This window comes from Pelophylax lessonae (assembly GCF_965119305.1).
Source record: "Pelophylax lessonae genome assembly, chromosome: 8".
NCBI lineage: Eukaryota > Metazoa > Chordata > Amphibia > Anura > Ranidae > Pelophylax > Pelophylax lessonae.
This window is the reverse complement of record NC_138775.1, coordinates 107,819,856-107,846,039: the sequence shown is the minus strand read 5'-3', so window position 1 is coordinate 107,846,039 and position 26,184 is coordinate 107,819,856. Positions and strand designations below refer to the sequence as shown.

At 47.3% G+C, this 26,184-nt stretch overlaps 1 protein-coding gene across 1 annotated transcript in view; it reads left to right on the top strand.

Annotated features, from left to right (window-relative positions):
- Positions 1-26,184, top strand: part of ADSL (adenylosuccinate lyase) — a 481,027-nt gene that overhangs the window by 327,554 nt on the left and 127,289 nt on the right. The window contains exon 10 of the mRNA XM_082265904.1: positions 22,258-22,348. Coding sequence (XP_082122030.1) covers positions 22,258-22,348 — 91 coding nt within the window. The remainder of the gene's footprint in view (positions 1-22,257; positions 22,349-26,184) is intronic.

Here is a 26,184-nt window from a genome sequence, read left to right as displayed (position 1 = left end):
AGCGAATCTGTTCACTGTGCCCAGGATGGAGGGCAAGGTACGTCCAAGTCTGGACTTGAAAGCTCTGAACCGCTTCGTGCGGGTTCATAAGTTCCGCATTGGCATCCCTCCGTTCGGTGGTGGCCTCCTTGAGTCCAGGAGATTTCCTGGCTTCCATCGTCCTCACGGATGCGTATTTCCACATCCCCATATTTGAGGTTCGTCGGAGGTTCCTCCGATTCGCAATCGCGGAGGATCACTATCAGTTTGTGGCGTTACCTTTTGGTCTCGCTTCGGCTCCATGGGTGTTTACCAAAGTGCTGGCTCCTGTTCTGGCCCTGTTGCGGGCGCAGGGGATTGCGGTCTTGGGATATCTGGACGATCTCCTGTTAAGATCGAGTGCCAGCCCGAGTCTCTTACGCGATCTGTCAACTACCGTTCAGACGCTCCGGGAGTTCGGATGGACCATCAGCGTTCAGAAGTCGACCTTGTCCCCTTCTGTTCGTCTCCCTTATCTGGGAATGGTCCTGGACTCTGCCCAAGCAAAAGTTTTTTCTGCCGGGGGACATGCTCCGAACTCTACAGGATGAGGTCAGGTCCCTCCAGGACAAGGATTCCTCGTCGCTCAGGGCCTGCATGCGGTCCCTGGGGTTGATGGTGTCAGCCTTCGAGGCAATTCCGTTTGCATAGTTCCACACGTGATCTCCTTAAGTGGAGATCTTGGCCGGGTGGGAAAGACATCCTCAATCCTTGGAAAGGAGGATATCTCTGAGTCGCCAAGTCAGAGAGGATCTTCTCTGGTGGCTCCTGTTCTCGGCTCTGCCGGAGAAACAATGCTTCCGCCCGTTGTTGTGGGATGTGATCACAACGGATGCCAGCCTGTCAGGCTGGGGTGGCGTTCTGGGCACTCTGTCTGCCTAGGGTACTTGGTTGGAGGAGGAATCCTCCCTGCCGCTGAACATCTTGGAATTGCGAGCGATCAGATTGTGCTTGCTCCGTTGGTCGGCTCCTCTTCGGGGCCACCCTGTGCGGGTCCAGGCGGACAACGCTACTGCGGTGGCTTACGTCCATCATCAAGGGGGCACCAGGAGTGCCCGGGTGACCCAGGGAGTGACCAAGATTCTGTCTTGGGCCGAAACGCACGCCCCGGCAATTTCGGCAGTTCACATTCCGGGTGTGGAGGATTGGCAGGCCGATTGTCTGAGCCGCCAGACCCTGGACCAGGGAGCATGGTCCCACACCCGGAGGTGTTTCAGATGCTGTGTGCGAGATGGGAATCCCCGAATGTGAATCTGTTCGCCTCTCGGCTAACCAACGAGGTGGGAAGGTTCGTGGCACAACGCACGATCCTCTGGCAGTCGCCTCGGTTTCGCTGGTGATGCCTTGGAATCAGTATCGCCTGATTTCTGCCTTTTCTCCGCTTCAGTTGTTGGCCAGGTTCCTTCGCAGGTTTGTCTCGGAACTGATGTTGGTGATTCTGGTGGCCCCAGACTGACCGCGCCGGTCTTGGTACGTGGCCATCGTCCAACTGGTCGCCGAGACTCCGTAGAGGCTCCCGATGAGAGACGATCTGCTGTTTTAGGGGCCGATTTTCCTTCCTGCTTTACGGGTGCTGACCTTAACGGCGTGGCTGTTGAAAGCCAGGTCTTGAGAGATTGGGGTCTCTCGTTGGCGGTCGTTCCTACCCTGCTCAAGGCTAAGGTAAGATTTATTACCGTTCCTCGGGGGCGTGGCCGGGATGTGAGACTGAGCGGACGTGCGGCGCTGGAGCTCCGATCCTGATCTCATCCTTTTGCCTCATTGAGCTACCTGTTTATCCTCGGCACCCCCTTTCACCACCCTTGGTCCCCCCAAGAAGAAGAGCGGTAAGCAGCGGGCACCTCCACTATCGCCTGGGCGGCTTAGATCCTCGGTTACGCCTGCTTCTTCTCCCTGTCCCCCGGGACGCTCGGCGGCCATCTTGGTCACGAGGCCTTCTCCCTCCAACATGTCGGCCAGTACTCAGATGGAGGCAGGCCCAAGCCAGCAGCGGGATCCCTCTCCATCGGATATCCTGGAGGCGATACAGGCCTGCAAGGATACCCTTACGGTCAAAATAGACTACCTGGCCACGGATATTAGCCTGATCAGGCACGACCTGGACAAATTCCGCTCGCGGGTGTCTGAAGCGGAGGACCGCATCTCCCGCCTGGAGGACAACACCAGGGAGGACTCCAGGGACCTCCATGCCCTGCAAATACAGGTTAAGGCTCTCCAGGACAGGGCGATTGACACCGAAAACCGCCTGCGAAGAAACAACATCCGCATCTTGGGGCTGCCGGAGCGTGCGGAGGGCCCCAGGCCTGCGGAATTTGCTGAGACCTTTCTGCCGCAGCTGCTGGACCTCCCCGCTATGCCACCGACCTTTGTGGTGGAGAGGGCCCACAGGGTCCCCGCGGTTCCTCCGATGCCCAGAGCACCCCCCAGGCCTTTCCTGCTACGTCTTCTCAACTACCGGGACCGAGACCGTCTCTTGGCAGCAGCGCGAACCAAGAAGGAACTCCGCTATGAGGACGCCCGCATTATGCTGTTCCCGGATTATTCCCCTGAGGTCTAACAGAAACGCCGCCAGTTCACTGACATCCGCAAGCGTCTCCGCGATCTGGGTCTCAAGTACAGTCTCCTCTACCCCAGCAGACTCCGCGTGATCGACGGGTATCGCACCAGATTTTTTGATACTCCTGACCTGGCGGCCTCCTGGCTGGACGTTCGCTGATCTGGATCCCCCCCGCACCTGAGCTGCGCAAGTATACCCCCTTTCTACTATTGACCCCCCCCCCCTACTTCATATGACTTTTCTGATTTGGATTGCCCCCCTTTTGGTCATGCTCCCTACCATCCTGCCATTATTCCCCCCCCCCTTCTTATTTTTCTCTCCTGGACCCCCCTCCTCCCTGTATGTGCCATATGAACTGCCGCTGCTCATCTCTGTCTGTTCACTGTAGCTCACTGTATGGAGCTAAACCAGCTGCCGAGATGCACACTGTAATATAAAATCCCCCGCTGGTCTATTGGTTTTACTGTGGTGGGATTTTCCCCCTTTTTTTTTTTTGCCTTTGCTGGACATTTCTTCTATGCTGCCCACCCCGGCTCCCCCCTTTTTGGTGGAGCCGGTGTGACCCCCCTACTGCTGAGGCTGATGCTTTAAGCCTAACAGCGGTTCTGGACTCTGTGTTGTTTTTTTTTTTGGGTACAAGCTTTCCCTGGCTCCCCCCGGGGGGACTCGTTGGTCCGCCCTGTTTTTTCGGGGGGAATGCTGGGGCTTAGCAGGATAGGCACTCCGTGCCTGGGTGTTTTTGTTCTGTTTATATGTGTAACTGTGTTCCCTGTTCTGCAGTTGTGTTTACGGTGCTTGGGTTGGCCTACTCTTGCTGCTCCTCAGATGCTGATAATGGTTCCCACGGGGTCCTCTCCCATTTCCTTCCAGTACAGTTGTCATGACCTCACGTGACCTGCAAACCTTCTCCGTCCTCTCCTGGAATGTTCGGGGCCTAAATTCAAAATTTAAACGTGCTCTCATGTTTCAATACTTAAATTCCCACAAACCGTTGATTGTAATTTTACAGGAAACGCATCTGATGGGCAGCAAACTGTTGTCCCTCAAGAAACCTTGGGTGCACAAGTCGTTCCATGCTTCCTACTCCAGTTACGCAAGGGGGGTCTCGATTTTGATTCGAAAGTCCCTTCCCTGTGAGGTGGAAGCGGTCCATACGGACCCTCTGGGCCGTTTTGTTGTGCTAGTTCTCACTATGTGGCACCGTAGGTATGTGATAGTGGGCCTGTATGTACCCCTGCCCTTTAAGCCTGATGTGTTGTATTCTATCTTGGACAGGGTTTCCCCGTACTGCCCTGCCAGGTTGCTTTGGATGGGGGATTTCAACGCCATTCTCTCCCCGTCCCTGGACAGGCCGTCCGCCCCTAAATCCTTTTCGGAGGATCTATTACGGTGGTCGGAGGCCGCAGGGTTGACGGAGGTCTGGCGTTGGAAACACCCCGATCAGAGGGGTTACTCCTGCTTTTCGGCTTCTTACAAGACTTCCTCCAGAATTGACCTGGCTTTCGCCAATACGGCGGTGCTATCTGATGTGGTGTCGGCACGGTATTTGCCGGCGGGGCTGTCTGACCACTGCCCCTTGGAGCTTACCTTGCGTTCTACTGCGGCCCGGTGCGGCTCTATGTGGCGCTTGGGCTCTCAATGGGTGGACCACCCAGACGTCTCCTCTCAGATCCCACCGCTTCTGCAGGAGTATTGGAAGAATAACGCGGAGACGTCCACGCCCGGAGTGGTTTGGGACGCCTTCAAGGCTTACACCAGGGGCCACTATATGTCTACCATTAAGGCGGTCAAGGTCCAGCATTCAACTACGCTGACCCGCCTGGAGGAGGAGGTGGAGGGCGCCAATGCCACGTATGGCCTGGACCCTTCGACTGCCAACTTCGAGACGTTGCAGGCGAAGAAAAGGGACTTGCATCTACATATGTCGGAGATTACGAGGTTGGCGATGTACCACTCCCGACAGTCCTTTTTCGAACAGGGGGACAGGAATGGCAGGTTTCTGGCGTTGATTTCTCAACATGACTCACCCCAGACGGTGGTTCCGGAGCTCACCTCTCCCACGGGGGAGGCCCTTACCTCTCCCGAGGACATACTGGAAGCCTTTAGATCTTACTATAGCACACTCTACACCACCACCCTTCCCCCAGACTTTAGCCCGACTGATTTACATTCCCTCCTGGACCCAGTGGCCCTAGGCTGGCTCTCGGATCGGGAGAGAGATTGGCTGGTGCGCCCAGTCACGACTGACGAGGTTTTGGCCATAATTTCGTCCATACCAGGTGGCAAGGCCCCGGGCCCGGACGGTCTGCCCATAGAACTTTATAAGACACACTCGGGACTTCTGGCCCCGCTGCTGGCCGTGACCTTTACCAGGTGCCTCGAGGAGGGGTCTTTGCCCCCCTCGATGGCGGAAGCACATATCATCCTCATTTACAAGCCCCCTAAGGACCCCAAGCTTTGCGCCTCTTACAGGCCTATCGCGCTACTCAATAATGACCTGAAAATTCTGACCAAGTTGCTAGCTACTAGACTCCAGCCCTTACTTCCCTCGATAGTGGATCAAGACCAAACAGGCTTTATGGCCCATAGGTCCACGGATGTTAACCTTCGCAGACTGTATACCAACCTACAAGCACAACATCTTAACATAGGGACTAGAGTAGTGGCCTCACTTGACATAGAAAAGGCATTCGACTCGGTGGAGTGGCCTTTCCTGTGGGAGACTCTCCGGAGAATGGGGTTCCCCCTAATCTTCATCCGTTGGTTGCAAACCATTTACAGTGCACCGGTGGCGGCTATTCGCTTGGGTGGACAGTTGTCCTCTAGGTTCAACCTATCTAGGGGCATGCGACAGGGCTGCCCCCTATCTCTGGCCTTGTTTGCCATTGCCATGGAGCCGGTGGCGGAAGCCCTCCGCATTTCCCCGCAGATCAGGGGCCTGCGGATTGCCGGGTTGGAGGAGAGGGTAGCCCTGTATGCAGACGACCTCCTACTGTTCTTGAATGATGCTGACTCTTCCCTCCGGGGGGCGCTGCACGTTCTGGACACCTTCTCCAGAGTGACCGGGTTGAGGGTCAACTGGTCTAAGTCGCAACTGTTGGCGATTGACCAGGGGGCCAGGCACTCGGCACCGCCGGATGTTCAGTTGCAATGGGTGGAGGACATGGTGTACCTGGGAGTACGGGTGTCTCGGGATGTTGACGCCTTTATTTCACTTAATCTGGACCCGGTGGTCAACGCAGTTAGGGCAAGATTGAAGGCATGGGAGAACCTACCCCTTTCCCTTTTAGGTCGCATTAATCTAGTGAAGATGAAGGTACTGCCTAAATTTACGTACCTCTTTCGCCACTCCCCGCAGTGGATACCCAAGTCCTTTTTCACGGCACTAAATAGACTCCTTTCCTCTTTCTTGTGGGGGTCGCGCCCGCCTAGGTACAAATTTTCCACACTTATGCGCCCCCTTTCCCAGGGGGGATTGGCATTTCCTGATTGCCACAAATACTTCCTAGCATCTCAACTGGTCACGGCCGTTTGGTGGCTAAATCCTGATCTATACAACTCGGCGGTTGCGGTGGAGGCGGCGGTGCTCGGATCTGTGGAGGCACTCACTCACTTGCTGTTTAGGGGCCCCAAGACCCCGCACGGGATCACTGCCTCCATGTCCGTGGTGCTGCGAGCCTGGAAACTCGGGCTGCGGCTCGAGGGTTATCCGGGCACGGCGGTCTCCCCCAACGCGCCTTTGTGGCACAATCCTGATCTGCCGCATCTCTATTCCCTTCCTGACCCGGTGGTGTGGACTAAATTCAACATCAAGAAACTCTCGGATGTGTCGCATGATCTCTCCTTCCCTCTATTGTCCCATTTTGTCAATACGTTTAATGTCCCGCCATCCCTAGTGTTCAGATACCTGCAGTTCTCTCATGCCTTCAAGGCCCAGTTCCCGCCCGGTGGGGCTCAGCTGGTGCAATCGGACCTGGAGCGGGTTCTGCGACATGACTGCTCGGAGCGAGCGGTGTCGGCTCTGTATGCCCACCTTCTCCGAGTCCACCTTTCGGAGCTCTCTGGCCTCCATGATCGCTGGGCCCGGGATGTCCCGGACTTGGACTCAGAGGATTGGATTAATGTGTGGGAGGTCCCCTTTAAGATGCTGGTCTCTCTCAGGGACAGACTCATCCAATTTAAGATAGTCCATAGAGCCTATCTCACCCCGTATCGTCTCCACAAGATGCATGCATCTCACTCCCCGGAGTGCTGGCGGTGTGGCCAGTCTCCGGGAGATTTCTTCCACATATTCTGGACCTGCCCCCATCTCTCTGACTTTTGGTCCGGGGTGCTTCAATTGATTGAAAAAGTTTCTCAGGTTAAACTTGATCCCAGCCCCAGAGTCTGCATTCTGGGTTTGCTTGATGACCTAGTGCCCCGGGTGGCTGATCGGACGCTGCTGGGTCTTTTGCTTTATTATGCTAGGAAATCTATTGTTTTGCACTGGCGACGACGATCGCCACCCACGGTACTGCAATGGAAGATACTGGTGAACTCGGTACTTCCTCTTTACAAGGACACGTATACACATAGGGGCTGCCCGAAGAAGCATGACAGGGTGTGGAGGAAGTGGCTTGCCGATCCCTCTACGGCTGCGAGCGGCTGATGCGGGCCTCGTCCCGTCGCCCTAGGGCGGCCGGGGGATGCCCGCGTCGGTCTTATTTGAGGTATTACCCTCTTATGCCTAGGCCACATGTCTTGTCACGAGATAGCCCCCTGAGCAGCAGTCGGGTTTCATGGGAGGGATGTGTTTGCCTTTTATGATGTCTTTGCTGCTAATGTTTTTCCATTTGGACCCCTGCGTGGGTACCGTGCCTTAATGCCTGTAATGCCTAGTAGTTCGGGTCAGTGTGGACCCTGGCACCGTAGTTTGTTTTTTTTTGTTTTGTTTTATTTTCTCTGTTGAAAACTCAATAAAAAGATTTAAAAAAAAAAAAAAAAAAAAAGATTTATTACCGTTCCTCGAAGGCGTCTTTTGTCTGGTGTGAATCCAGGAGCATTCATCCTCGCTCCTTTTCGGTGGCGAGGGTGTTAGCCTTCCTGTACTTTGGTGTGGATCAGCGCCTTGCGTTGACCACGATTAAGGGCCAGTTATCTGCACTGGCGTTCCTTTTTCAGCGCCCCTTGGCGTCATATTATTTGATACGCACCTTTCTTCAGGGGGGTGCGTCATTTGGTTCCTCCTTGGAGAGCACCTTTACCTCCTTGGGACTTGAACTTGGTTCTGTCCGTTTTGCTATGTCCTCCCTTTGAAAACATCAGGAGAATTTCTCTGCCTCTGCTGTCACGAAAAGTTGACTTTCTGGTGGCGATCACATCTGCCTGCAGAGTGTCGGAGTTGGCGGCCCTGTCTTGCCGCTCCCCTTACCTGGTGGTTCATAGGGATAAGGTGGTCTTGCGACCTAACCTATCTTTCCTTCCTAAGGTGGTTTCTGGTTTTCACCTTAACAAGGACATTGTCTTGCCTTCGCTGTGTGCGAATCTCAGGCATCCTAAGGAGTTTTCCTTGCATTCCTTGGATGTTGTCCGGGCGATTACCTGTCGTCCACTGAATCCTTTAGGAAGTCGGATTCTCTCTTTGTCCTTCCTGAGGGACCTCGGAAGGGTACGGTTGCGTCTGCGGCAACCATTTCAGAATGGATCAGACAGGCGATTGTGCAGGCCTATTCGCTTAAGGAACGGGTTACGCTCTTCCCTGTCAAGGCGCACTCTACCAGAGCGGTGAGTGCGTCATGGGCCTTCCGACCTCCCGTTTCAGTGGGCCAGGTGTGCAAGGCTGCGACTTGGTCGTCCGTGCACACCTTCTTCAAATTTTACAAACTTGATGTTTATGGCATCAGCAGATGCCTCCTTTGGCCGCTAAGTTCTGTGTGCGGCAGTACCTTGAGGGGGCCCTGGCTTTGCCGGTCCCTGTCTGTTGTGGTTGTTTTCCTCTTGGTTATTTGCTTCCTGGGTTGTTACTCCAGTTGAGCTTTTCAGTTGCCCAGAGGGTTTACCTTTCTGTTCAGATAAGGTTCTTTTATCTGACTTGGGTGTTGCGTTGCCTTTGTGACGGTTGCGCTTCCCACCCCTCATGTCTACACTGCTTTGGGACATCCCATAGGTGAAGACTGTATGAGTGGGCGGCTACTGTCAGAGGATGTAAGAGAAAACGTAATTTTTGTAAATTCCTACCGTAAAATTCCTTTCTCTGAGTCCTCTGACAGTCGCCGCCCCTCTTTTTTGTGTTCATGGACTATCTACTGCTTGCTACCAAACTGAATTGGGAATGAGGCTAGCCGGGGGTATTGGACCAGTGGGACAGCCCCCTGTAGGTGTGTCTATGTAAATTGCTTTGTTTTCAACAAGTCTTATGCCTAGCTTGCTCCTGTGGATAAGAGGTCAATACCCATTGGTGAAGCCTGTATGAGTGGGCGGCGACTGTGAGAGGACTCAGAGAAAGGAATTTTACGGTCAGATTTTACAAAAATTCTGTTTTTTCTGTCTAGACAACAAAATGGCGAGTGCTGTAATATTTTATGTCACACGGTATTTGCGCAGCGGTCTTTAAAATGCAATTTCTTTGGAAGAAAGACACTTTTATGATTTAAAATTAAAAAAATATATACATACGCGTTCGCTTCTGCGCGCGGGCAGGGAGGAACGGGAGGCTTACAATTTTTTTTTCCCTCGTTTTATTTTCTTAATTTTTACGCAGTCCCTTTTAAATTATTATTAGTTTTTTTTTTTCACTTTTATTGCTATCACAAGAAATGTAAACATCCCTTGTGACAGTAATAGGCAGTGATAGGTACTCTTTTTTTTTTTATTATTTTTTTATGGAAGAATCTGGGGTCTAAAAGACCCCAAATCCCTACTTTGCACTTAAAGCCTAACTCTACTTTTGTTGAGAAAAACAAATTTCCCTCTGGGTGATCTCTGTACAGTGCAGGGATTTTAACAAACTTTGTTGCAGATTCCTACCTTTTGGTATTCTGAAGAGATCATTGTTCCTCTGTGATGAGTGGGTCAAATGGGAGTGGTTTCATAATTATCTGTCAGCTGTGCAGAGCTCAGAGGAAAGCTGCTGGGCCTGCATCCCTTTAGACATGTTCATATTGGGAGTATCTCACCAAAAATTACATTTTTGTTGCTGGAGATGCCAAAAATCTGACTTGTTTCTTAGGCAGACTTCCAAAAAATTTGGGAGAGCCAATCACACAAGCAGGAAATTATGTTTCTGGGGTGTGGTCAATACACATTCTGTGTACAGAACAGCTCCAGGTAGCCATATTGCATTGCATTTTTAGAAAATTACAACAGCTGCAGATTGAAAAGAAAATTTAATTTTTAATAACATTCAATTACAATATGATTTGTGTTGCAATTGTATATGCTATATTGTTTTTTCTTTATTTGCTGATTTTTTTCCCCCATGAAAGTGGAGTTACCCTTTAAAAGCATTCAAAACGCCAAGTTTGGCTGTTTTGAATACTTTTTTTTTTTTTTTTTTTTTTAGATCTGACAACTTTAAGGCTTCAGTAACTGGAAGTGATTTCATGACATCGCTTGTGGATTTCTACATCTGAGACCTGATCAAAACAGAGTTCGACTTTGTTCGGGTCTTTGAATATGACCCAGTGGATGCGCCGGCTGGTAGCTCAGGCCTCCCAGGGGGGTGGGAGACCAAGGCGAGCAGCGGGAGAAAGGGGATCGTCCCCTCCTGCTGCTTGTAATAAGCCGATTAAGCGGATTAGTCGCATCGTTATTACAAGAAAGCCGACCATCAGCTCTAAAAATAAACAGTACCGGGGTGATGCCTCTAGCTGCAGGTATTACCCTGGTACAACCCCTTTAAGCAGAGGCCGCATATTTGCATTATGTCGTGGGAAGGGGTTAAACTATAAGGGAGATGAGCGTCTTTCTGAAATGCCATTTATTGATGGCACTTTAGAAATAACCTTTGGGCTCAATACCAGCATGTTTCTTTTTTTCGAAAAATTGTGACTAAAAATTAGATCACCTTGAGGTGTTAATTTGGGGATGTTCGTACTGTGCAGGCATTTTATTTGCTGTTTTATAACTTATAGTAAGTCTGGCCATACATTCTTTTTAAGTTTTTTGTTTTGTTTTGTTAAGCCTGTGGGCTTAGCAAAAAAAGAAATCAATCTGTAGTTTCTTCCATCTACACTATACAGCATTGATGGATGAATCCCACTGCTGGGCCACTGTAAACCAACCGCTGCTGGCGACGGCTGTCACTGTACATTGACAGCAGCTGCATCTGATTGTACAGTTTTGCATCTGGCTCCTTCAAATTTTCTGTTTCAATAGTTTTTTTATTTAGTTTTAACAAGTAGCTAACATGCAATAGTTCCGCCCAAGCAGGGGCTAGGTCTGACAGTTGTACCAAAAGTTAGCTCACAAAGGATGGCGAAAACGAGGCAGTGTAAATAAGAAAGAAAAAACCGGTACTGACACAACAGCAGTAAATTGGCCTGTTCATGAAGCCATAAGGGCCAAGGGGCCCTGAAGAGGTTCCCTATGGCAACAGGACGTCTCCTGTGCTCAACATCTATACGGTGGTGCAGTATGCAGCCCATACAGATCAAAAAAGGGAGGACAGAACGGAAACTAGAGGGAAGTTAGGCAAAAAGTGACACTAAAGAAAAGGAGATTGTGCATCTAATGAGAAGGAAGCTAGAGAATAGAAAAGGAAAACTAGGGGGGAAGGGGGGTCGGGAGGTTAGGGGTCGAGAGAAGGGGTAAAGTAAGGGCTCGAGCGCTTAAAGCCATCTGTCAAAGGCGGACCAAGCGGGCTGGGGGGGGGGGGGGGGGGGACAAATGTTCTTTCTCCAGGCTTGGCTAATTGTCCTTTTTGGCTGACAAAAATAGAAAGCGAGCTTCCACTGAAAGGCGAGCAGGCCCAAAACTGGGCAATGTAATAAGGCAAACTTGGCTTCTTTTTGTATGGGCAGGTGGAACAAACTGAATAGAAGGCCAAATACCCAGGACCAGAAGCCAGTTAGTCTAGGGCATGTCTACTGTATGTGTACAACATCACCCAACGTTTTACACATATGGTAGGGACCCAATAACAGAGTAAAAGCACCTTATATTCCGCCTCCAATTTGGCTAAATTTAAAGGAGCATTTGACCACAGAGAACCAGGCCCTGCTCCAGTCTGCTAAGTCTATCTTAGTGGGCAAGTTTTGTTTCTACTGAGCGCCAAAAATAAGAGGGGTGGAAGAAGAAAGGTTACTCAGAGAAGCATAGAAAGCTGAGATGAGGCCAGGATCTCAGAGAGTGCTGGCAGGTGTGCACAACTGCAGTTTTCTGGAATGGGTACATAAGGTTCTGCGCAGTGAGGCGAGCCAGTGCTGAACTTGGATGTAGCAGAAGAACTCTGCCTCTGGAATGTCATGGGTCTCCCAAAGCGATGCCCATGAGGGGAATGATCTTGTTGTTAGAAAGTGGACACGTGTGAACCCATTAGTAACCCACTAGGAAAGTGCCCGTGGTTGGCCAAGCCTAAAGGAAATGAGGGATACCGGTGATTGGGAGCAAGGGCGGGAAGGGTGACATGAGGATGGCAAAGTACCGCACAGAATCCCAGACTTTGTAGGCTATGATGCACAAGTGGGTTCAACCCAAAGGTGGGTTTGTATGGTGATAGGAGCCCAGTTGGGCAGTTCAAAAAAGCACCCACAGCGGAACATTTACTGAAGCGTGAAGCAAGGATAATTGGGCAATCTGGGCGGCTAGATAATTGGCTATGTTTGGAACATCCAGACTCCCCTGTAGCCTATGAATCAAAAGGGTCACTCCGGAGATCCTGGGATGTTTATTAGCCCAGATGAACTGACAGATTCTATTCTAGAGCAGGCACAGAAAGTGTGACGGAGCCCGCACTGTAAGAATGTAAATATAATATAAAAGTTTGGGCAAAATGGTCATTTTGACGGAGGTAATCCAACCTATCCAGGACAATTGCAGGAACTGCCAAGACTGCATAAAAGCAGTTAAAGAGCAAAGCGATGAATAGTAATTAGATGCAAATAGAAAAGGAATAGTAAGGGGTCAGCCGAATACCATGGTAGTCAATATACATTGTTCAAAAAAATGAAAGGAACATCTTTGAAAACACATCAGATCTCAATGGAGAAAAATATCATGCTGGATATCCATACCGATATGGACTGGGTAATGTGTTAGGAAGGAAAGGATGCCACATAATTTTATGGAAATGTAAAATTATCAACCTACAGAGAGCTTAATTCAAAGGCACCCCAAAAACCAAAGTAAAAAATTATGCAGCAGGCTAGTATTTTGCCGAAATTTCATTGCAGCAACTCAAATGGTACTCGGTAGTTTGTATGGCACCCACATGCTTGTATGCATGCCTGACAACATTGGGGCTTACTCCTAATAAGACGACACATGTTGTCCTGGGGTATTTCCTCCCAGATCTGGACCAGGGCATCACTGAGCTCCTAAACAGACAGAGGTACAACCTGGCAGCATCGGATGGACCGAAACCTAGTGGCCCAGAGGTGTTCTATTGGATTTAAGTCAGGTGAGCGTAGGGGGGGCCATTCAATAGTATCAATTAATTCATCCTCCAGGAACTGGCTGCATACTCTTTCCACATTAGGCCGGGCATTGTCGTGCACCAAGAGGAACCCAGGACTCACTGCACCAGCGTAGGTCTGACAATCGGTCCAAGGATTTAATCCGGATACCTAATGGCAGTCGGGGTGCCATTGTCTAGCCCGTAGAGATCTGTGCATCCCTCCATGGATATGCCTCCCCATACCATCAATGACCCACCACCAAACCGGTCATGCTGAACGATGTTACAGGCAGCATAACGTTCTCCGCGGCTTCTCCAGACCCTTTCATGTCTGTCATATGTGCTCAGGGTGAACCTGCTCTCATCTGCGAAAAGCACAGGGCGCCATTGGCGGGGCTGCCAATTGTGTTTAATGGCAAATGCCAATCAAGCTCCACGGTGCAAGGCAGCGAGCACAGGGCCCACTAAAGGACATCGGGCCCTCAGGCCACCATCATGAAGTCTGTTTGATTGCTTCTTCAAAGACGTTCACACTGGTGGCCTGCTAGAAGTCATTTTGTAGGGCTCTGGCAGTGCTCCTCCTGTTCCTTATTGCACAAAGGAGCAGATGCCGGTCCTGCTGATCGGTTGAGGACCTTCTATGGCCCTGTCCATCTCTCCTAGAGTAACTACCTGTCTCCTGGAATCTCCTCTACTCTTGAAACTGTCTGGCAATGGCAAGTATTGATGTGCCATTCTGGAGGCGTTGGACTTCCTTAGCAACCTCTATAGAGTCCAGGTATTGCCCCATGCTGCCAGTAGTGACACTGACCCTAGCCAAATGCAAAACTAGTGAAAAACAGTCAGAAAAGATGAGTAGGGAAAAAAATGTTAGTGGCCTCCACATGTAAAACCATTCCTGGTTTGGAGTTTGTCTCATTGTTGCCCATCTAGTGCACCTGTTAAATTTCTTCTGCTACTTATCTGACCAGATCAATATCCCAGGTGTTTAAATGACTTGATGCTATACTTTGATACAAAAGTGTTCCTTTAATTTTTTGACCAGTGTAGGACGCCCATTGGAAGGGGAAGTGGGACTTTGAGTATGTGACATGAAAGAGTGACTGTTCTGTTAATGTGTAGGCCCCAAATTGACAAGAATCATGATGGAATCCGCTGCAAATTAGGAGGGGTAGTAAGAAGATTGGTCAGATTTAAGAGGGCGTCATCTTCAAAGAGATTGCGCTTATATTCGTGGCCCACATAAGGGATCCCTGAGATATCCCAGTCGGCCCGTAGGGCCATCGCCAGGGGTTCTAGCGCTAGGATGTAGAGACTAAAAGAAAACCAATTCTCCTGCGCTTGAGAGAAATCTGCAGCTGGATGAAGAGACCTGGGAACAGAGGGCGTCCCTGTCTCGTGCCCCTGAAAATCGAGAAGAGAACGAGAAAAACCCTACGCATTTCACCAAAGCAGATGGGGTCAAATAAAAGGCCTGAATCCAGTCTAAGATGACCTCCCTAAAACCCCAGTACAGTACAAATTGCAGGTACTCCCGTGACAGGGAGTCGAAGGCTCTGTAGACGTCTAAAGAGAGCAGATACCCAGGATTTTTCCACTGATGTAGAAGGTGGATAAGATGGACAGTTTTGCAAACACAGGGACAAAACCACCTTGGACTTTGTGGACCAGGCGCTGCAAGTATTTATTGATACGAAGGCTTAAGATCTTCCCCAAGTTCTTCAGCTCTCCATTTAATAGGACGATATGGTGGAAGGCTTCCAGTTCCAGGCCGTTCTCTGACATTTTAGGGATCTTAGAAATGTGCGTCCTAAGCTCGTCCAGGGAAGGCAGGGACCCATGTTTCAAAGCATTGAAATCGTTAGATGAGGAGCCTCATGATTCTTCCTGTGGGCTATAGTGGGGTGTGCCTTCCAGTGTGCCTCAGCATTGGCTAAGAGGTAATGTAGCTCTATAAGACGGCATTCCAAATCCCATTTCTGCGAGGAGGCCAACTGAATGATTTGGCAAGGTACAGTGGACTTATGGGTCTCCCACAAGGATACTGCTGAAGAGACTGAGCCAAGATTGTCTGCAAAATAAGTTTGGATTGAGGATTAGGGGCCATACCATACCCAAAAGGGCGACCAGTTGGACCAAGGGGTTATGATCGGACCAGAGGGAGGTAGAGATGGTTATTTTTCTTTACCAGGGGGAGATGAGGAGGGTGCACAAATACAAGATCGATTCTACAAAAATCATCATTAAGGATTAGAATAGTAAGTAAAGTCACGGATGGTCAGGTGGAGCTCCTTCCAGACATCAACCAAGCAAAAGGAAGTACAAGTGTTTCTTGCAAGTAATCAGGAGAAGGGGTCACACCTTGTGTGTATCGTCTGTCTAAGGCAGAGTTAAGGTTAACGTTAGAGTCTCCCATGAGCAGGAGGTCATTTTGATGTTGCCAAATCACCGTGCAGAGGTGATAAAAAATAATTTATGTTGAAACCTTTTGGGGACGTAGTAGGTGACAATGGTAAACTCTTGATCCCAAATTGTGCCTTGCAGAAGCAGGTACCCACCAGTGGAGTCTACAATTTCTAGGACACAAGTGAATGGGGGATTACGCTGAAAGGCGTTTAAGAGTCCTCTATGCTTCTCAGTGGCCAAGGCTGTGTAAAATGTGGGATAATGTGGAGACCGATTCCTTGGAGCAGAAGGCTGAGAAAGCCTTTTCTCCTGAAGACAAACAACATCTACAGTATCTCACTCTCTCATGGCGTACATCCGAGAGTACTCAAGGAACTCAGTAAGGTTATATCCAGACCACTGTTCCTGATCTTTGCGGACAGTATTAGGACAGGAGATGTACCAGGGGAGTGGAGGAAAGCTAACGTGATTCCGATATTCAAAAAGGGTCAGAGGCATATACCGGGAAATTATAGGCCTGTCAGTCTGACATCAGTAGTATGTAAACTTCTGGAGGGGATGATAAGGGACTATATCGTAGAGTTTGCTAAGGACAACAGCATCATCAGTAGTAACCAGCACGGGTTTACAAATGGGCGTTCTTGTCAAACCAATCTCTTAACATTCTACGAGGAGGTGAGCTGTGAGCTAGATAGGGGCAGACCAGTGGATGTGGTGTACCTAGATTTTGCTAAGGCGTTTGATACAGTTCCCCATAAGCGCTTAATTTATAAATTAAGGTCTGCAGGTATCGACAGCAGGGTTTGCTCTTGGATACGGAACTGGCTAAAAGGACGTGTCCAAAGGGTGGTAATAAACAGCGCATACTCAGACTGGTCTGAGGTAGTAAGCGGGGTCCCCTAAGGCTCAGTCCTAGGACCAACCTTGTTCAATTTATTCATAAACAGCATTGAGGACGGGATCAGTAGTTCAATATCAGTTTTTGCAGATGACACAAAATTAGGCAGGGCAATAACAGCACAGCATTAAGCAGATATCCTACAGAATGACCTGGACAAAATAACGGAGTGGGCAAAGACATGGCAAATGAGGTTTAACGTGGAGAAATGTAAGGTTTTACACTTGGGGACTAGAAACATAAAAGCACAATACACGTTAGGAGGGGAACCCTTGGGAGAATCAAAAATGGAGAAGGATCTGGGAGTCTTGGTTGATGATAGACTAGGCAACAGCATGCAATGTCAAGCGGCAGCTGCCAAGGCTAGCAGAATATTAGCATGCATAAAGAAAGGGATGTATTCCAGAGATAAGACTATAATCCTTCCACTTTATAAAACTCTGGTCCGACCTCATCTGGAGTATTCGGTCCAGTTCTGGTCACCAGTCCTCAGAAGGGATGTGTTGGAGCTGGAGAGAGTCCAGAGAAGGGCAACTAAACTAATTAGGGGATTGGAGGACCTTGATTATGAGGAGCGTCTGCAATCGCTTGATTTATTCTCCCTGGAGAAGAGACGCCTGAGGGGGGACATGATAGCAATTTTTAAATATCTAAATGGGGATCTAGGCTTAGAAAAAAAGCTGTTCAGTCGAAGGGATGGCATGAGAACTCGGGGGCATACAATGCGATTAGAGGAGAAGCGTTTTAACCTCAGGCAACGTGGGGGGTTCTTTACTGTTAGGGCTACAAGATTGTGGAATTCTCTACCACATGAGGTGGTTTCTGCGGGTAGTATGGTGGCTTTCAAAAGACTCTTAGACGTACATCTCAAGGATCAGAACATTCAGGGGTATGCAAGATGATTACAGCCACACACATCTACACAGGTTGAACTGGATGGACTTTTGTCTTTATTCAACCTCACCAACTATGTAACAAAAGTAAGTACACATTTTTGTAAATATTTTATTATATATTTTCTTGTGACAACACTGAAGTAATGACACTTTGCTACAATGTAAAGTAGTGAGTGTACAGCTTGTATAACAGTGTAAATTTGCTATCCCCTCATAATAACTCAGCACACAGCCAATAATGTCTAAACCGCTGGCAAGAAAAGTAAGTACACCCCTAAGTGAAAATGGCCAAATTAGCCATTTTCCCTCCCCAGTGTCATGTGACTTGTTAGTGTTACAAGGTCTCATACTGATCACTGGAAGTTCATGGCACCTCATTGCAAGGAAATCTGAGGATCTGAAAAAAATAATTGTCGCTCTACATAAAGATGGCCTATGTATCTTCGCCACTAAATGGCAGGCCTGGTTTAGCTTCAAAAATTCTTTGTCCTATAGTTCGGTTATGACCCCCTCCTAAAAGATGTAAATTATAATTCAAATAGATCTCCAAGATCTATAATGATCCAGTCCCCCGGGGGGTAGGAGGTCCCTGCTTTTTCCCCCTCCCCACTCCCCCCACTTTCTTTCTCTCTCTCTCTCTCTCTCTCTCTTCTCCTCTTTTTCTCTCCAACATACGCTACCCCCGCTGTCACACCTGAACCCCATCTTTTATCTGAATGGAGGCGCATCCTCAAACGATGGATCCCAACAATAACCTACACACCGATTAACAAAATTTGTTCCATTATAAATTAAACTGGCCAAACCTCATTGCTCGTTAGAATGCCATGAAACTGTTAATTATATCTGGGTATGATTAGTTCTATAATTCTATATAACTTCTCTTGCACTAAGGTTGGCTAACATTCTTTTCTCCTTTGTAAGTTAAAGTTTGCTCTTGAGTTGGATCCATGGGCCCAACAATTTTAATCTTGATGCGCCCACTGTAATGTTTTCCCCTCCTTTTATACTTATTCTGGTCTCCTTACTATCGTTTCGGGGTGTGACAGACGATAATAATATTACAGATGTGCCCAATCTCTCTTCTGTTTTTGTTAACTTGTTTTGCTGTATCTTTGAAGAACTCTCTTTTATTGTAATACGTTGTGCTTAACTTGTATTGTAAAATTCTCACGAAAATAAAAATAAAAATTTTTATGGAAGAAAAAAAAAAAAAAAAGATGGCCTATGCTATAAGAAGATTGCCAAGACCCTGAAACTGAGCTGCAGCATGGTGGCCAAGACTATACAGCGGTTTAACAGGTTCCACTCCGAACAGGCCTCGCCATGGTCGACCAAAGGATCTAAGTGCAAATGCTCGGCCTCATATCCAGAGGTTGTCTTTGTGAAATAGATGTATGAGTGCTGCCAGCATTGCTGCAGAGGTTGAAGGGGTTGGGGGGTCAGCCTGTCAGTGCTCAGACCATACGCCGCACACTGCATCAAATTGGTCTGCATGGCTGTTGTCCCATAAAGGAAGCCTCTTCTAAAGATGATGCACAAGAAACCCTGAAAACAGTTTACTGAAGTCAAGCAGACTAAGGACAAGGATTACTAGAACTGTGGTCTGATGAAACCAAGATAAACTTATCTGGTTCAGATGGTGTCAAGTGTGTGGCAGCAACCAGGTGAGGAGTACAAAGACAAGTGTGTCTTGCCTAAAGTCAAGCCTGGTGGTGGGAGTGTCATGCTCTGGGGCTGCATGAGTGCTGCTGGCACTGGGGACCTACAGTTCATTGAGGGAACCATGAATGCCAACATGTACTGTGACATACAGAAGCAGAGCACGATCCCCCTCTCTTCGGAGACTTGGGCCGCAGGGCAGTATTCCAACGTTACAACCCCAAACACACCTCCAAGATGACTGCCTTGCTAAAGAATCTGAGGGTTAAGGTGTTGGACTGACCAAGCATGTCTCCAGACCTAAACCCTATTAAGAATCTATGGGGTATCCTCAAACGGAATGTGGAGGAGCGCAAGATCTCGAACATCCACCAGCTCCGTGATGTCGTCATAGGGGAGTGGAAGAGGACTCCAGTGGCAACCTGTGAAGCTCTGGTGCCCAAGAGGCAGTGCTGGAAAATCATGGTGGCCACACAAAATATTGACACTTGGGGCCCAATTTGGACATTTTCACTTAGAGGTGTACTCCCTTTTGTTGCCAGTGGTTTAGACATTAATGGCTGTGTGTTTAAGTTATTTTGAGGGGACAGCAAATTTACACTGTTATACCCTCACTACTTTACAGCAAAGTGTAATTTCTTCAGTGTTGTCACATGAAAAGATATAATAAAATATTTACAAAAATGTGAGGGGTGTATTTAATTTTGTGAGATACTGTATATGTTAAGATTTAAGGTGATGGAAAACTTTGGATCGCTTGGGGGGGTGAGTTGAAGCCATGAATATTGAGAGTAGATTAAGGGGGCAGTGGCCATGGTGGAGGAAAGCTGAAGTGCTCAACAACCAAGGCGCATGTCTGCCAACGCACAACAAGCTGACCACCGGACAGTCCGATGAGTCCCCAGACCAGGAGAAAGAAGAAGGGGAGGAAAGAGGGAGAAAAAAGAAGAATCGAGAATTGTTGACAACACACTATTGGTGAAACGCATCCCAGTGATGTAGAATACTGGACAGCTGTGGCTCTGCCACCAGACACATAACTGGGAAGGAGGAAACCTAGAGACTATCGGCCCTCGAGTCAAAGCCTCGACCAGTAGCTATATCTTGTCCTCTGGCACCTGCTGATCGTCAGGCAGAGAGACAGAAATGCGATCTGGGTACCAAGCCAGATCGCTGTTCTGACAGGAGATAAGGACTGAAGTTTGTGTCCCTGCAAAGCAGGGAATCCATTGCATCTATTCCCCTAGTAAAAGCACCTCACACAGTATAGTAAAACACTGGCTAGACACACAGTTAACCCTTTAATCGCCCCTGATGCTAACCCCTTCCCAGCCAGTGTCATTAGTACAGTGACAGTGCATATTTTTAGCACTTACCACTGTATTAGTGTGAATGATCCTCAAAAAGTGTCAGTGTCAGAATATCTGCTGCACTATCGCAGTTCCACTAAAAGTCACTGATCGCCGCCATTATTAGTTAAACAAATCCCATATTTGTAGACGCTATATCTTTTGCGCAAACCAATATATATATATATATATATATATATATATATATATATATATATATATATATATATATATTTTACCAGAAATATGTAGTGGAATACATATTGGCCTAAATTTATGAAGAAATTAGATTTTTTTTTCAATTTTTTTTTAATGGGATAGGTTGTTGTTAAAGGGTGGCAAGTCTTCTTGAGGTCAAGTTGTTAGTAAAAGGGATGTACTAAAAGTGGACCCTGCATTCTAGAATTTCAGTTGAGACTCAAGTTAGCAGGGTTTGTGGAAAGAGGAAGTTTGATAATATATTTTCAGCAAAAAATAGTATGTTAATAGGATGGGTTGCCCCAGTTACCATGTCAACTTCACCTCACAGAGATGCATTTTTTATATATTTAATGGAAACCTGTGCTGCCCACCAGAACACACACTGTCCTGCTCTGTATAGCATGACTGCTTCCCATCTCAAATTCACATTATTAGCTTATTACATAGTTTGTAAGGTTGAAAAAAAAAACACCAGTCCATCCAGTTCAACCTATGATGTGTGTGTGTGTGTTTGCTGTTAACCGTACATTGTATAACCCTGTATGTTGTGGTCTTTAAGGTGCCCATCTAATAGTTTTTTGAATCTATCGATGCTCCCTGCTTATACGACTGCTTGTGGGAGCGAATTCCACATCCTTACTGCTCTGACAGTGAAGAACCCCTTACGTATTTTAAGGTTAAACCGTTTTTCCTCTAGTTTTAGTGAGTGGCCACGTGTCTTATTGTATTCCCTTTCTCTAAAAAGTTTGTTCCTTATGCTAGGGTCGCCAGTACAGTATTTGTACATTGATATCATATCCCCCCTCAAGCGTCTCTTCTCCAGAGAGAATAAGTTCAGTGCTTGTAGTCTTTCCTCATAGCCGATGCCCTCCATTCCCCTAATTATTTTTGTTGCCCTTCTTTGGACTCTCTCCAGTTGCAGCACATCCTTCCTGAGAACCGGTGCCCAGAACTGGACAGCATACTCCAGATGTGGCCAGACCAGAGTCTTGTAGAGTGGGAAAATAATCTCTTTATTTCTGGAGTGAATCCCCTTTTTTATACATGCCAGTATTCTGTTGGCTTTGCTTGCAGTGGCTTGGCATTGCATGCCACTGCCAAGCCTGTTGTCCACTAGTACTCCTAGGTCCTTTTCCATCTTAGATTCTCCCAGAGGTTTCCCCCCTAGTGAGTAGCTTGCTTTCGTTTTTCTGACGCCCAAGTGCATTACTTTATATTTTTCAACATTAAACCTCATCTGCCATGTAGTTGCCCACCCCATTATTTTGTTCAGGTCCACTTGTAAGGTTTCCACATCCTGCATAGAAGATATTGGCATGCTTAGTTTAGTATCATCCGCATATACTGAGATTGTGCTGGCTATCCCCTCCTCTAGATCATTTATGAATGAATTAAACAGGATTGGTCCCAGGACAGAACCTTGGGGGACCCCACTTTTCACACCCGCCCAATCTGAGTACTCCCCATTTATCACCACCCTCTGGACTCTCCCCTGGAGCCCGTTCTCTATCCAGGTACTCCCCCTATGGTCCATACCTCCATTCCTTAATTTGTACAGTATTAGTATACAAGAATCCTGGGGATGGTGTACAGGGTGCTCTGGTGTATGTTTGTGTATGGTGTTTAGTGTGGAAGCTACAGCCATCTGTTTATTTTATTGTATATTTTGTCTACAGGCGTGTGAGTTTGGCTGAAGCTTTTCTGACGGCGGACATTGTTCTTAGCACTCTGCAGAACATTTCTGAGGGACTTGTGGTTTATCCAAAGGTAAGATATATGATCAGAAGCCTAATACATGAAATCAAAAATGTTTTAGTCCTACATGGACAGGACAAATGATCTTTAGTCTTTTAGTGCCCGTTCTTATTGGTGCGATGCGGGAACCCAGCAAATTCACTGCGGGTTTTCGAATCACACCCGACTCGCAGGCAGTTTACACTGCCATATGTGAACTGCTGGGAGTGTCAATACAAAGTTAAGAACACCCCCAGAGTAGTTTGCATATCGCAGTGGGAACTGTCAATCCAGACAGGAATTGGATCGCATAGGTGTGATCACCCATGCGATCCGATTCAGGTTCGGACCAAAAAAAGAGTCCCGTGCGACTGGTCCGATTGCGATGCAAATTTAGCCATACAATCTGCATGGCTGAATTTGCATCACACCGACATCGCATGTGATTTGCACAGCAGTGCGGTGTGACTCATATGCGATGTCTGACATTGCATATGTGTGAACCGGCACTTAACCATACTTTAGGTGACTGGACACTTGCAGAAAAGAAAGTTGCAGTGACATCTCTGATATACTACTATACTTTCACTGCTTAAGAGCTTGTTTACACTTGCTTAAAAACATGGCTTCAAACATGCTTTTTTAAAGCTCTCTGAAAGAAAGTCATAGCTCCTGTCACTAAATAAAATTGTTAGCTTACTGTCCTGTTTACACCTTGCATTTGCTTTGCTTCAAAAATGACCCGTGTCGCTTTAGTGGTACTTCAAAGCGTCTTCAAAGCCTCCATAGAAGTCTGACAAAGTTTGCTTGAAGCACCTGAAGCTTTCAGAGGCTTTTATTCAGCTTTAGCTTCACTCTTTTTTGGATAAATTGCAGGTATGAGATCTCAACACACAGGGCATCATCGCAGAAGGTTTCACACACATTTACCACTTGCCGACCGCTCCACATAGATTTACTGCGGCAGGGCGGCCAGGCTGCGCATATTCGTCTAGATCTATGTAATTATGTTCACGCGGCCACAGCGGCGCGCACGCTGCTGGAGCCTTGCTCCTGCTGTGATTAGACACAGCGGGAGCCAGACTGCGGAAGGAGTGGGCGTGATTGCCCAAAGCCTCCCGCAATCTTCGGGGAAGCTGACAGGAGAGCTGCCTTCCTATGTCATATATGCCTATGCCTATGCCTACCTATGTAAACAAGGCAGGCAGCTCTCCTGTCAGACAGGCACAATGAGATCCTGTGTCTCAGCTAAGAAACACCGATCTCTGTGTTCCTTTCACAGAGCCCCCCCCCCACAGTTAGTAAGCACAGTTAGGCTCACACTTAACCCCTTGATGACCCCCAGTATTGACCCCTTCCCTGCCAGTGTCATTTACACAGTATCAGTGCAAAAATCTATCCCATACTTTGTAAACGCTACAGCTTTTGCGAAAACCAATTAATATACGCTTTTTGGGATTTTCTTTACCAAAAATATGTAGCAGAATACAAATTGGCCTAAACTGATAAAAAAAATTTTGGTTTTTAAAAAAAAAATTATTGGGAATGTTTTATAGCGGACAGTAATACATACTGTGATTTTTTTATTTAAAAATTTCGCTCTTTTTTTTGTTTATAGCGCAAAATCTAAAAACTGCAGAGGTGATGAAATACCACCAAAAGAAAGCTCTATTTGTGGGGAAAAATAGGACATCAATTGTATTTGGGTACAGCGTCGCACGACCACGCAATTGTTAAAGTAACGCAGTGCCGAATCGCAAAAAATGGCCTGGTCATTAAGGGGGTAAAACCTTTCGGAGCTGAAGTGGTTAAAGTGCTTCAACATTCTTTTTTGATGTGTTTGTGATGCTTCATTGACACTTCAGTGATGTTTTGATGCTTCAGTTATGCTTTTTTGAATTTTTAATGAAGCTTGGCAAATGCCCTGTGTTGATTGATTGTCTATTTACTGAAGAAGCCCATTAGAGGGTGTAACGCGTACAGGTGGGAGAAGCCGTTACCCTGGACGTTTTTTTGTTTGTGTCAGCGTGTTGAGCAGATGGTTTTCACATATTTTTGTTAGTATTTTTTTTTTTAAATCTGATTATTTCTGTACACTCCAGTATATAGCGGGGGAAGTATTTTTAATCCCCATGTTATGTTTTATATAATATTCAAAGCAGAGAGCACTATGGTGTTATTTTATTATTTTATGGGCGCACATGAATGATTGAGACCCTAAGAGGAGGACAGCAAGGTTTATAGATACCCCCGTGGCATCCTGTGACACATCCTAACAGGCGATTGCGACTCTGCAGTGGGGTCATTCTCTGGAGGTGAGCAGGCATTCCAGCCATAGGTGGTGGTTACCGAATTCACTGGCTCACAATATTTCTTGGAATATAATTTTGAACCGTCACTTTGAGTTGCACAGCAGTGGATATTATACACAACATTGAGACTTTGTTTCTCATTGTTTTTCAATACTAATACTTTGATTGCAATTTATATGGATTGCACTACACTAATTAAGGTATATGTGTTTTGGTTTTGAGAGTTATAGGTGAACACACTCTGATTGGTTTTGGCAGCAATCGCCATCAGGCCTCAGTTTAAGACCCTCTGTGTATCATTTTACACTGAGTTTTTGCACACAGTTTCTTTAATATTGCACTGATTATATATTGTTTCATAATTGATTTTCTATATGTTTTAAAGGGGCCCTGTTGAACCCCAGCTCAGTATCACCCCATTTATCAGATCTCTAGCTGATTGGTATCCCTGTTCAGCAGATCCCTAGCTCATTGGTACCCTTGTTCTGCAGATTCCCAGCTTTTTTAGTACCCTTGTTCAGCAGATCACCTGCTCAGTAGTACTCCCAACTCTGCCGATGCCCCACTTAGTAGTAACCCCTAGCTTTGCTGATCCCCCCACTCTGTAGTAACCCCCTGCTGATTCTCTAATTTGCTGTTCCTCCTCTGTTTCTGGTCCCCGCTCACCTCCCGCTATATTGATCCCACGCTGAGCAGCACGCATGAAATTGCTAGTTTCTCCTACTCTGGCACCTGCTCACCTTCTGCTATAGCGTTCCTGTGTTGCAAACCATGTATGCCATCTGCTGCACTCTGGTCTGGACCCCGCTCACCTTCCAGAATATCTAAACATTAACCAGAAGTGACTGCTAATTACATCTTCCCGAAAGCCAGCTGTTGTACAATATCAGGAGCACTCTAAAATCTCATGGAAAGAATGTTTGCCTGCACTGGTTTGCATGGTACAAAACAACCATGCATCTGGTTGCATGGTACAAAACAACCATGCAATCTGGTTGCAGTGCAATTCCAAAATTGGTACATGCATGACTTTGGTGTAATTTGAGGTGAAATGATTTCATTTTGATTTCAAAATGAGCCCAAATCGCACCACCCTGAATCACATGAGAATTTAACATTTAACAGGAATGTGGTGTGGTTCCTGTGTGATTCATATGTGGATCATATTGTGAACTGAGACCTAATCAGTCCAGCCTGGCTTTGGCAGCCCTGCTAAGTGCTAATGCTGGACTGTCAGTAACACAACAGCAATGTATGACCATGGATAAAAGCAAAGGCTAAGTACCCTAGGATCAGGGAAAGATCAGATTAGTAAGTATTCCGGTCTAGATTAGAAGCACCGACTCACCAATCAAAGTGGCATCTAACCCTTCAACTCCTGAACACGACAATCAATATGTGTAGAACAAAAAGGATAGACCAAAGGTGTTTGGTAAAGGAGGAGGGAAATAGAGCAGCGCGGTTTTCTTCTTAAAATTTTTAATGAATGTCAAAAATGAAACACAAATAGCAAAACAAAACAGGCCACACTACACATACATTAAAAACTGACAACGT